The 11,665-nt window shown below is 42.1% G+C and overlaps 1 protein-coding gene across 9 annotated transcripts in view; it reads right to left on the bottom strand.

Annotated features, from left to right (window-relative positions):
• Positions 1-11,665, bottom strand: part of PRDM15 (PR/SET domain 15) — a 43,996-nt gene that overhangs the window by 5,300 nt on the left and 27,031 nt on the right. For 8 of the 9 annotated variants that reach the window (XM_068155228.1, XM_068155232.1, XM_068155224.1 and 5 more), the window contains 11 exons: positions 11,224-11,318; positions 10,016-10,147; positions 8,292-8,426; positions 6,195-6,358; positions 5,300-5,379; positions 4,069-4,188; positions 3,036-3,167; positions 2,471-2,554; positions 2,107-2,282; positions 846-926; positions 265-477 (listed from right to left, as the gene is read on the bottom strand). In XM_068155228.1, the coding sequence (XP_068011329.1) occupies positions 265-477; positions 846-926; positions 2,107-2,282; positions 2,471-2,554; positions 3,036-3,167; positions 4,069-4,188; positions 5,300-5,379; positions 6,195-6,358; positions 8,292-8,426; positions 10,016-10,147; positions 11,224-11,318 (1,412 nt within the window). The remainder of the gene's footprint in view (positions 1-264; positions 478-845; positions 927-2,106; positions 2,283-2,470; positions 2,555-3,035; positions 3,168-4,068; positions 4,189-5,299; positions 5,380-6,194; positions 6,359-8,291; positions 8,427-10,015; positions 10,148-11,223; positions 11,319-11,665) is intronic. The other variant, XM_068155229.1, reaches the window with a different exon arrangement.

Genomic DNA, 11,665 nt, shown 5'->3' with positions numbered 1-11,665 from the left:
ACTTTTTAGTCACACCTTCATCCTGCTAGTGCTATCTGGCAAACAAGGAGATGGTAAGACCAAAGGAAATGTAAAAACTTGACAAGCTCACAAGTCCAGCTCCTTGTTTTTTTAAAGTCTCTATTAAACTTTGTGTCACCACAATTAATAAAGTGAGCCCTAAATGGTCCAATCATTGTTTAGTGTTTGCTATTAGGAAAAAAAGAAGAATTGTTACCCCTCTAAGTAATGCCTGCTACCCATCATCCTGCTACTGGAGCTCACCTGCTGAATGCTCTGTACAGCAGAATTAGTCTCATCTCCAACATTCCCTGTGAATTCACCTTCCTTCTCTGTGTATTCACTGAAGGCAGGTTCATCAGGCACTTGAGCTTCCTCCTCCTCACCTGACTTTTGTTTTCGTTTCTGGCCACGTTTAAGAGTTTTCATATGCCGCTTCCCTTCTGGTAAATCTCCCTGTTCCAAGGCTAATTCCGGCTGGAGCAATACATTTAAAAACAAAACACAAAGTCACTTCGCTTAGTGAAGTTCCAAGTAAGAGACTATCACCTGAATCTGATTCACTCTCAATTCTCAAGTGAAGAAATTGTAGGAAAAAAACTGGTTTGAGGGGATGACAACTCCTCCTCGAACGACCTCCCCTTCAACAGCACCCACGTTACGCAGCAACACGGCTCGCATCTGCTTATACACGTTAAACCAGGGCCAACTCTCTTAAAAAGCACATTCCTTGTCCGTCAGCCTATGCCCAGCTATGATATGTACCAAAAAAGTTACATCCTCACCTCACCCTTCAGTAGGCCTGGAACCTAGCTGCCACCAGAATTCTGCAACGGCGAATTTACCTGAACAATCCCAATTGAGGAGGCATCAATGGTAGTTGTCTCTGGCAGCTGCTCTAAATCATCGATCCTCACTGAAATAATCTGTGGGCAGAAGGATTAGTCAGTGAACTGCAACAGTGCACATCACAGGCAAACAATGGAGCATTGCCCTAATAAATCCTGTCACAAAGCAAAAATTATGTAAGCTGACATTTCACAAGTATCACTGCATACAAGGGATGCAACTATGGGGTTTTTGTACGTAACTTCATGGCACATCACACTGTCTTTCTCGCTGAAACCCAGCAAAGTTTAAAGATAATAGAAGAATATGTTTATTTTCATATTCCAGACAGAACACAACCCACTAGGAGGTGATCAATTCTATGGAAACAATGCATCTGGAAAAGAAGAAATTATTTTAGGATGATTTCTATTTATAAGCCTATCAACTGTGTCCTGCTCCAGTACTATCAGCCAAATCTGTACATCTCAGCTTATCAAAGAACAGAGGAAAACTACCTTCTGGATTGCAGATATGTAGCTGCACTTTGAATGCAAAAGTCAATTAACAAAGCTTTTTGTTGATTTCTTTCCCAGTCATGATGATAAAAAAACCAAACCAGGAGTAGTTCAAGGTAAAGCAATGCTAATGACAAAGTGGTCTTTACAAAAATCCAAAACAACTCAAAGGATGGACAAGCCTTAGTCAACCTAAACAAGAAATGCTGAAGAGAAACACAATAGCTATTCAGAAATGTAGAACAGAGAAAAAAAGCTCCACTGGGGTCAGACAAAACATCCCTCTAATCCAGCTCCTCTGCAGTCAGCATTCATTTTTAATAGTAAGAATAATTTTGTATCATCAGCAGATGCTGCCATCACTTCTCTATTCATCCACTTCTTTCAGATCACTTCTGAATACAGAGAACACAATGGAGAAAAAAGAATCAATTATACTCCCTAATGGATGAAGACAAAAGATGCACAAACATACATTTAAGCTGAGGCAGAGAAAAGAAAAGGGATTTAAAATAACCAGAATTTCATTTTTAGGGACCGACAGTCAGATAGGTTTACTACTGAAAGGTAACGAGAAGGCTGATTCAGTTAAGTGCATGCTTAATAGACAACATGCAAAACTGGCCCCAAAAGAATAGAACAACAAAATACAAATAAAAAGAATAAATTCCTTTCAGGTCACTGAAGGCCATAAGCTATATTTAAAAGAAACTAAAATAACAGCTAACCACTCCACAATCTACCTGCCAAACTAACTCACCTCTGGATGTTTACGTCTCATATGTCGGCTCATGGATGCTCTGGTAGAAACCTTTGTCCCACATAGCTGGCAGCTTTGGGCTTCTACCTTATCATGAGTGAGCTGGATGTGCTTCTGCAGCATGTAATCAGTGACATATTTCTTATCACAGACTGAACATGTCCACTGTTTTCCTACTGGTGACATACGGAAGGAAGTGCTGTTAGCAACAGGCCCCAAAGATGAGTACTGCATTGTTAACATCTCAGCAAGAGGAACAATGTCATGTTGGTAACTTGATTAGTTCCAAGGTTGGCAAATCTAAAGCAAGCCTAGAAACAAAATCAAGCTGTTGTCTTTGGGTACTGTTTTTTAGAGGCTTTACCTGTATGAATCAACTTATGAGTCTCCATTGTATTTCTCTCGCTAAATGTCTTGCCGCAGAGCTCACACATGAAATCTTTGATTCCTGCATGAAGAGCATATTTGACACCAGAGTCAAAATTGCCTACAGTGTCTGGGACAATACCAAGTCTCATATTACTAACAAAGACAACATCCAAACAAGTAGAAGCAGCACAGTTTCATTTTTATCCAAGCCATGCCATTGTATCTCACAGAAAATTAATCCAAGAGAAATTGATGTGGGAGACAAAATGTTCATTTGGGAAATGAGAGCCTGAAGACTAACTCTAAACTAACTCTAGGCCTACCCAAAACCAAACCCAGCTCTCTGCAAAAAGTAAAACATTAAACCAACCAAGCTATGTATCTTAACTGTATAGCAGGTGGCCTCAGCTGACAAAAGGACAAGAACTCACTTTTCAAAAAGCAGAATATGTATATTTTAAAACTAGTGCTCTTTCTACTCTGACTGCTCTGGGCAAGAGCTCTCTTGGGAAGCACTTAATCAATTCAGTGCCCCTTTTGAACATCTCCAGAGACCTCACCTGTGTGTCTTTTGTAATGCTTCAGCATGTTAACTTTCTGAGCAAATTTCCGGTGGCATTCCTTGCATTCGTACTCCTTAATCCCTTTGTGAAGTTTCATGTGGTGCCGAAGTGCGTGCTTTGTTTTCATCCCTGTGAGACAAAAAGTACAGTATGACCATTAGGCCATTGCTCCCACCTTCCAAGGATGATCTGGGACGATCATGCTGTTACAAGTCTATACCTGCTGCATGTCCACCATTGAGTGTTTTTAATTGTTTAGATAGCGCTGCACATTAGCATTATTAAATTCCAGGCAAAAGGAAAACATCTCAGTCACCCATCAGGAAGGGTCAAAAAAAATCAGGGATAAGCAAAGACAGAACATCATTAGAGATGTCAGACTTACTGCCTTCCACTAAAATACCAGCTCAGATTTGTTCCAGGTTAAAACACAAACAATTAATGAAGTAAAAACAACTCTCAGAGACAGAAATGACTCATTTGTTAATACTGAAAAGGTTAGCCTCTATTCAGTTTTGTGCTGCAAATGCATTGGAACTTGGGCAAGCACTCCTCAGTCTGGCAAAAGCAAATTTTGTTATGATTTTAATCACTTTGTTATCATAGAATCACAGAATCAGTCAGGATTGGAAGGGACCACAAGGATCATCTAGTTCCAACCCCCCTGCCATGGGCAGGGACACCTCACACTTGATCAGGCTGGCCAGAGCCTCATCCAGCCTGGTCTTAAACCACCTCCAGGGATGGGGCCTTGACCACCTCCCTGGACAACCCATTCCAGGGCTTCACCACTCTTATGATTGTAAATGATTGTTTTGTCTTACAGGCCATGAAACTAGATCAAATAAAATGAGGAGCAGTTTATGTATCCATAAGGCTCCTGACTAATATGGTTTCTACCTCTCAATAACACAGGCTTTACAGCACTCTGGGGACCTTCCCCTTATCCTCAGAATGGCAGTGGTTTTAATTCAGCTATTCACCTGCTATTCAGTATCACAATTAATGGAAAACAAGGCATCAGACATACCTTTGCCACACTCTGCACACAAGTATTCTCGGATATTATCATGGACTCGCATATGTTCTTTTAACATGTCTTTCCTAGCAAATGATTTGCCACATTGCTCACAAGCATGACTTTTTACACCTTAAAAATAAATGTAAAAGACAACATAAACAAACAAAAAAATGTTAATGAAAAATGTGCACCTCCTAGAAAAACTGACTAAACTGGTGAATTAGAAGGGCAACAGTCCACCTGTGCTGTCAACCACATCTCTCATGCATATTGTGGCCCAAACTAACTTAGAAGACTTTGGAGAGAGACAGAGAAAAGCTGGGGGGTTGGGTGAGATCTGGGGGAAAAAGATAAAATAAATACAAACCCTGAAGTAGGAAAACACCAAATAGCATGAAATAGTAATGAGCTGTTACAAATGATTTTGCAATAGCAGTTTTCAGCCTGTGTAATGGTGAGAAGGTGGCATGAAGAATTTGAGGAAGAAAAGAATACAGAGTTCGGATTTTTAAGCAGGTGAATCCTACATCACATGAACCAGGAATCTGGATTGTGTGCTTAAACACCTTCACTAGTACTAACTCCTCTGGAAAACTAGTCTACTCTAGAAGGATAACATTTATCTTATTGCAACAGTTACAATGCATAACTTATTTCCTGAAAAAAAAATAAGGCAGGCACTGGCAACAGAAGTTTCACAGTCTCACAGTATCACTAAGGTTGGAAGAGACCTCGAGGATCATTGAGTCCAACCTGTCACCACAGACCCCATGACTAGACCATGGCACCAAGTGCCACATCCAATCCCCTCTTGAACACCTCCAGGGATGGGGACTCCACCACCTCCCTGGGCAGCACATCCCAATGACCAATGACTCTCTCAGTGAAGAACTTTCTCCTCACCTCCAGCCTAAACTGCCCTGGTGCAGCTTGAGACTGTGTCCCCTTGTTCTGGTGCTGGTTGCCTGGGAGAAGAGACCAACCCCTTCCTGGCTACAACCACCTTTCAGGTAGTTGTAGAGGGCAATGAGGTCTCCCCTGAGCCTCCTCTTCTCCAGGCTAAACAATCCCAGCTCCCTCAGCCTCTCCTCACAGGGCTGCGCTCAAGGCCTCTCCCCAGCCTTGTTGCCCTTGTCTGGACACATTCAAGTGTCTCAACGTCCTTCTTAAACTGAGGGGCCCAGAACTGGACACATTTCTTTTTAATACTGATAATAATAAAGAAAGAGAATATTTTTACCTGTATGTATAAGCTTATGTCTTTCCAGATTTCCTATACTGTTAAAAATCCTTCCACAGATTTCACATGGATGGATGTATCTGAAACCAAAGAGACCAGAACCTGTCATTCTTTTCTTGAGACAGAGTTGGTATTGAGACATCTCTGTCACTAACTGCATTTCATTTGGTAATAGTAATTACTAAAAAGCATTCCTTGAAACATGAATGCAGGTTTTATATGAGCCTCAAAAAACCCACTATGCTCTGCAAGCTTGGAGCTGTCTGGCATTGCTTGAATCACAGTTTTAGGAACTATTTACCAAAATCACGGACTGATACTTCACAAAACTCAAACTAGGAGGATGTCAGCTCATAGAATCATAGAGTCATAGAATTGATAGGGTTGGAAGGGACCTCAAGGATCATGTAGTTCCAGCCCCCCTGCCATGGGCAGGGACACCTCACACTAGATCAAGTTGCTCACAGCCACATCCAACCTGGCCTTAAAAACCTCTAGGGATGAGGCTTCTACCCCCTCCCTGGGCAACCTGTGCCAGTGTCTCACCACCCTCATGGGGAAGAGCCCAAGAGACTTGCTCATGGGGCCAGAGCAGCTTGGATCTGTTCCCTCCACCCTTTCTGCACCTGATAACCTGTGCAAGTCAGGCTGTTTTCCTGGCTAAGCTGCTCCTAGAGTGGGTGGGAGACCCAGCAGAGCTGGCAGCACATTGTGAAGTGATTCATTAGTGGCATATATGTATGTATAGTTGGTTTTTTGGATTTCAACCTTTTAATAAACATTTTAACACTTATTATGAAGTTTCAGATATTTCAGTATAGCTCAACTCTCCAAAAGCATCACTTCAACTTAAAAAACCCAGCTCCTCTTATCAGTCCAACGTGTGTCGTCTTACTTCTGCACGTTAGGGTCAGGCAGGTTCTCCCGATGAATGACCATGTGTGCATGGTAAGTTGCCTTCAAGGCAAAACGTCGGTTACAAATGCTACAGCCGTAGCCCTTCTCCTTGTGAACCTCCATGATGTGCTTCAGGTACTCCTTCCCTCGGCCGAAAGTCAGCTGTGGAATGAACCAATAGTGAATGCAAGGGAAAATAGAGGTCTTGGGAACAGCAACCATCTAGTGACACTATTGATAGGAGTCAGAGGTAGCAGACATAAATATCCTGTGCATCACTAGGAAAAGACTGAAAGTTGGATTTAGGTCTGAACCTCTTCGGCCACTACAACGGCATTGCTACAGGATATCAGTTAACTCGTTTGGAAAACCAGCTTGAGATAGCATCTCTGCTTCTCACACTGCACAAGAGGAGGATCTTCAGTTATTTATGCACTGAGGAGAAGCCTTGTAGATAAACACATTTAACCTCCATGAGCTGCCAAAGCAATGACACCGCAGATTGAGAAAGCATCTTTGGGGTAGGGCAAACTCTAGTCTGCATAGCACACTTGGGCACTTACTCTAGAGCAGATGGTAATTCTAGGCATTGGCTTGGGCACTTACTCTAGAGCAGATGGTAATTCTAGGCATTGCAAAGCAGTGATTCCAGCTCAGCTCTTGGAAGTGCTACAACAGACAGCTGCTCCACTACTTAGCTCCCTGGGATAAGCAACCCTGCACATGCATTATATGTTCCAACACATCAGGGTAAAGTGCCACAACGATATGATCTTTTGCTCTGATTTTGGAACTACTTGGGCATTTCTCACAGCACTGCACAGCTTGATGAAGGAAAACCAAAGAGTCTTAAGAGCTCAGAAGAGCTATTTCACTAAGACTCATTCATCTCTTGTTCTCCCTTAGGAGAACAGATACATTTAATCCAAAAAAGAGCTTTCCCTTTTTACCTTAGGTAACAACTCCTTTTCCACAGCTGTTGCCTACACATCTGTTCAAAAACACCTGCACAAGTGCTAAAAGCCCCCTCTTCCAAAGAGAGCTTTCTAATGTGAATGACACAATTACCCTCATTTGGAAGTATGCAATATTATATAGCTTATATACTGTTTATAGTTGCACATATTAAGTGTTAGGTGTTAAAATGACCATGTTGAAAGCAAGCCTGTGATTAACTGCTCTGAAAGCATATCTTCTTATGCTTACTGACACAAAACCAGTTTGCAGGCAGGAACAGAAAATGGAAGTATCATTATCTCCGTATCTCTTAAAATGAAGATAAACTAAGCACTTCAACCACATTAAATGTAAACTGTGAAATAAACTCTGGTTTCCAGGAGCCAAGGCAGTGGCTTAACTTCCAGAATTCCCTTGTTCATGTGTCAGTTTGGCTTTTTCCTGTTCCCACTGATTGCTCTTGCATCCCACTCACCCTAGCACAGCATCCTTGCCCAGTAAGGACATTGAATCCAGATGAGTCTTATGGACCCCATTCTTCCCCATAATTTATTTAATCAATGGCAAAAAACATGTAGTAAGAGGTTTAAAAAGTCTTCTCTCTGCTGACAACTGAGTAAACTATGTTCCTGCATGTTCTAATGCTATTCTGTTAGTCAGAGAGTAGGCCAAGTCACCCCGAACATAAGCAACAGTCTTAATCCTCCAAACTGGATATCCACTTGAGGACCATCTGAGCTCATAAAAATTAAGCAGTCTGTGGACTGTATATAATTCAGAAGTGCAATAATGATTTTAATTTGCATGCAATGAAAAGGTAGCACAAGACTTGAATGTTCCTTTATTGTTTCTTCTTCCAGTCTTGCTTCCTTCCTTCCTTACACACAGGTAAGCATACATATGCATATTCTCTTTTCAAGCATTGAGCACTCGGCTCACAGAACACCATCTACAGTCTCCAGGGAACAGCATCACTTCATAGACTAGAGGTAACAAGCACTGCAGAAAAGAGCAGCCCTGTGGACTGGCCTTCTCTTTGTGAAACATTAACGTTGCTTAAAATTCTGAATGATTTATAGACATCTCCATTCCTTCCCCCCATCCCAAAACAAATTAATTTGAAAGTATTTAAAGCTACCTGGCACCTTTTGCAGCTATACTTGTGAGGCTCAGAATCTGCACTTTCATCAGAGTTGTCATCATTTTCCTCTGATGAGATTCCAATTTTACCTATGAACTCTTCTCTCTGGTGATCATCCATGAGAGCTATGTCCTGTGGGTAGGAAAGAATACTCTGTTTTAATAGGTTTTACTTCTGTTTCGAAAGGTTAACACCTAGTCAGTTCTTGTCGCCATCCTGACCGCTTTACATTAACAACTGCTGTAGCATTACTTATTTAAAGTATCCTCCTGCTTCATTCATTCCAGGTAAACAAAGTTCCTCTGTCCATGACTAAACAAGGAACAACTGTTTATCCAAGCAAATAATGCTCCATGTTTTTGCGTATGGAAGGAACTTTACTGTAAACAGAGACTCAACTTGCACAGTGTTACACCCATAAAAGCTTCTTTATGAGCACCACTGAGTGGTATGATTCTCTTCCAAACCAATTCCTCACAATTCAGCATTAACCTAGTTATGTCAAGATAAGCTGGGTTTGATTGACCAGTAAGGGTGGTGTGGCCGGTTGACGCTGTCCCCTTAAGAAAGGGAATATGGTGGACGGAAGTTGGTAAACGGAAAGAATAATCTAAACTATTTCATTGGTGAAGTGGGAGGAAGCACCTTCTGAACTGGGAGTGAACTGGGCATTTCCAGCACTTCTCTGTCAGTCTTGCTTCCGCCTCTCCACGGTGCAGCAGCTCTCTCTCTCTGCTCGGCTTTCTGCCAAGGCCTCGGCCTTGAAGACCAGATACAGGCCGGTATTAACTCCCTTCCAATTAACACGAACTGCTTCTAACATTTTTTTTCCTCTCTTTTCTTTCTCTTTCTATCCCATTCTGGGGAAAGGGGGGGAGAGAGGGGAGAGCGGAGGTGGGGAACCCCCTCTGCCGAGGGGGGTTACTCTCATTTCTGTGTTACTCTGTTGTATATCTTTGTATATATTGTAGATATTGTAAATTTGTAAATATTCCCCTGCAAATCCTACATTGCTTTGTAAATATAGCTCCACTGCTTTGCTAATTCAGCTTGTGAGTTTTTTTTCCCTTCCCTTCAATTTTTTTTTCCCTTTTACCTTACAAGGGGGAAGGGAGGAGGCTTCTTGGCCTTACCCTTCCACCCCACCACAGGGTGGGTGGGTTTTTTGTGATTTGGAACTTTTTGATTAAACCAGGTAAGAACTCAATAAACAGGCAGTTAAGTTGGCATATACAAGAGAATCACAATCCCCTATGTCAGAAGAGCAGGAACAATAAGTTCTATTTTTTTTTCCCCCCCCCACAGAGGATGACAGTAACCCCTCAGCCCAACCAAACTACAGCTAGAACAGCACATCTGTCTGCAGCCTTCATAGTAAATTATTCTTCCTGCTTTAAATTGAGCAACCTCTGTGATTCACCCAAGGCCACAGGGGTAGTTTTTTCCGTAGTGTTCAGGATCAGTGCTCTGTAGCCATAGCTAAAATCCTTCAGACACAATAATCCACATACTCTGCAGCAATCCAGATACAGAAACAGAGCCACAGGTAAATCAGAGAACAACTCTGCTAGGATGCTGCAGAAACATCCCTGCATAGGGTGCATAATCATTGTTGCGCTGCCAGTATGAACATGTGGCCATAACAGTCTCAATATATTTATTGATATGCTTATGTGCCTGCTAAGTAACAGGCCTTTTGGAGTAACTTGTTAACACAATACCTTAAAATGGACATGAATATGATCTCTTAACACATCCACCCTGAAAAATTTACGTCCACAGATTTCACAAGTGTACTTCTTGTCTCCATGTGTTAAAAGGTGTTTGTTCATATTGCTCCTACATGAAAATACCTAAAAGAAAAGAAGGAAGAAAGTGGGTTTGTATCAGGCCCAGCAGGGCTATAGTTCTTTGCAAGTTACCCAGTGGATAGCACAGAATATAGTTACTGCCCTGTTTTGTTCATCTGGGCCTGAAACACGTAGGAGCTCCTGTTATCTAGCCAGCAGGCTATCTCAGAAGCTTCTGGTACAGCAAAATACAGGTGTGCAGTTCCAAGGACTGCAATTGGCTGTTCATCAGAGGTGCAAAAAAGCTGCATCAAAATTACATAGGGTAGATTAAGAAATATTCTGCAGTATCTTTGGAATCATGAATGTTCCACCTATCTACAAAAAGAAGCATCCACAAAATCTACCCTCATTCATGCCAGCATCTACACACCAACTTCACTTGCTTGAGCATATCTTGCACTATGAATCATTAATACAATCACTAGTTAAACCCAGAGTCTTGGAACTCGTGCTAACAGCAACTTAGATCATGAGCGTTAAACGCCCAAATGCAGCAGTGTCATGACTTCATTTTGATTTCACATGAATTCACTTTGGTTTCTAATAGAAAATTAATCCTAACAGAAAATGATTCCTGATGCACACAGTCAGCTTTGGCTGTTTATGTTCCAGCTGAAGAGCTTCACTCTAAATAACATACACCAGTGGACACATTACACTCCACACTGCGCTACGCCTCCTGAAAAATTGTCTAGGCTGAAATTCAGTTTTGCTCTCACCTTTACCCCACCACCCATTGGCCACAGTGTGCTTGGATATGTAATGAAGCTAAGGCAGTTTAAAGCCTAACATCTGGACTGGGCAGCAGAGCTCACTAGTAACCGACCACGTGCCTGTTCGGGTTGCAAGGTAATGTGACTTGGCACGTACCCAAGCGTACATCCTTTACCTCAACCCTTTGGCAGGCGGTGGGCATATTCAGGTAGGCTGCTATTGTGGTTTAACACACGGGCAGTAAGTTGTTACACCACAATCACTCATTTGGAGGCACTGGGTTGAGGCACACTGTATCTCTGGAGTATTCCTGGAGCTACAGTGAACAGCTTTGTATGGCACACATGAGGAAAGATGCCTACCTTCCCACACACAGGGCATCCTGAAGGCTCCTTCTTGTAGCGAACCATGTTTTCTGTGCTGTGCTCAAAGTCTTCTCTTTTCACACGCCTCACCCCTTAACAGAACAGTCCCCATCAAAAAAACAAAACAAAACAAAATAAAACCATGGTTTTCCACTCCAATCTGCAGCCCCTTTTCAGGTGAATACTGTAAAGAAGAGTGAAACACCGGGAAAAGCCTCAATGCAGAATTTAATTGCTAACAAAAGGATCATTTCTAGATTAAAACCGTGTCTTAAGAATGCAAAACAGCCTGCTGAAGTGATGTAATATGGCTACACTGCAATTGTAAAGGGTCTGAAACCAAGCATTTATTGTCAACACCTAGAAATAGGCAGATCTTGTGGGCCTTGCCACTTTGATCAGTTACCTGGCCCAGAAATTCCCCCTCACAGTCTCTTAT

Source organism: Melanerpes formicivorus, unplaced genomic scaffold, assembly GCF_026170545.1.
Source record: "Melanerpes formicivorus ecotype bairdi unplaced genomic scaffold, bMelFor1.0.p_v2 SCAF_30, whole genome shotgun sequence".
Lineage (NCBI taxonomy): Eukaryota > Metazoa > Chordata > Aves > Piciformes > Picidae > Melanerpes > Melanerpes formicivorus.
This window is presented reverse-complemented; position numbering and strand designations above follow the sequence as displayed.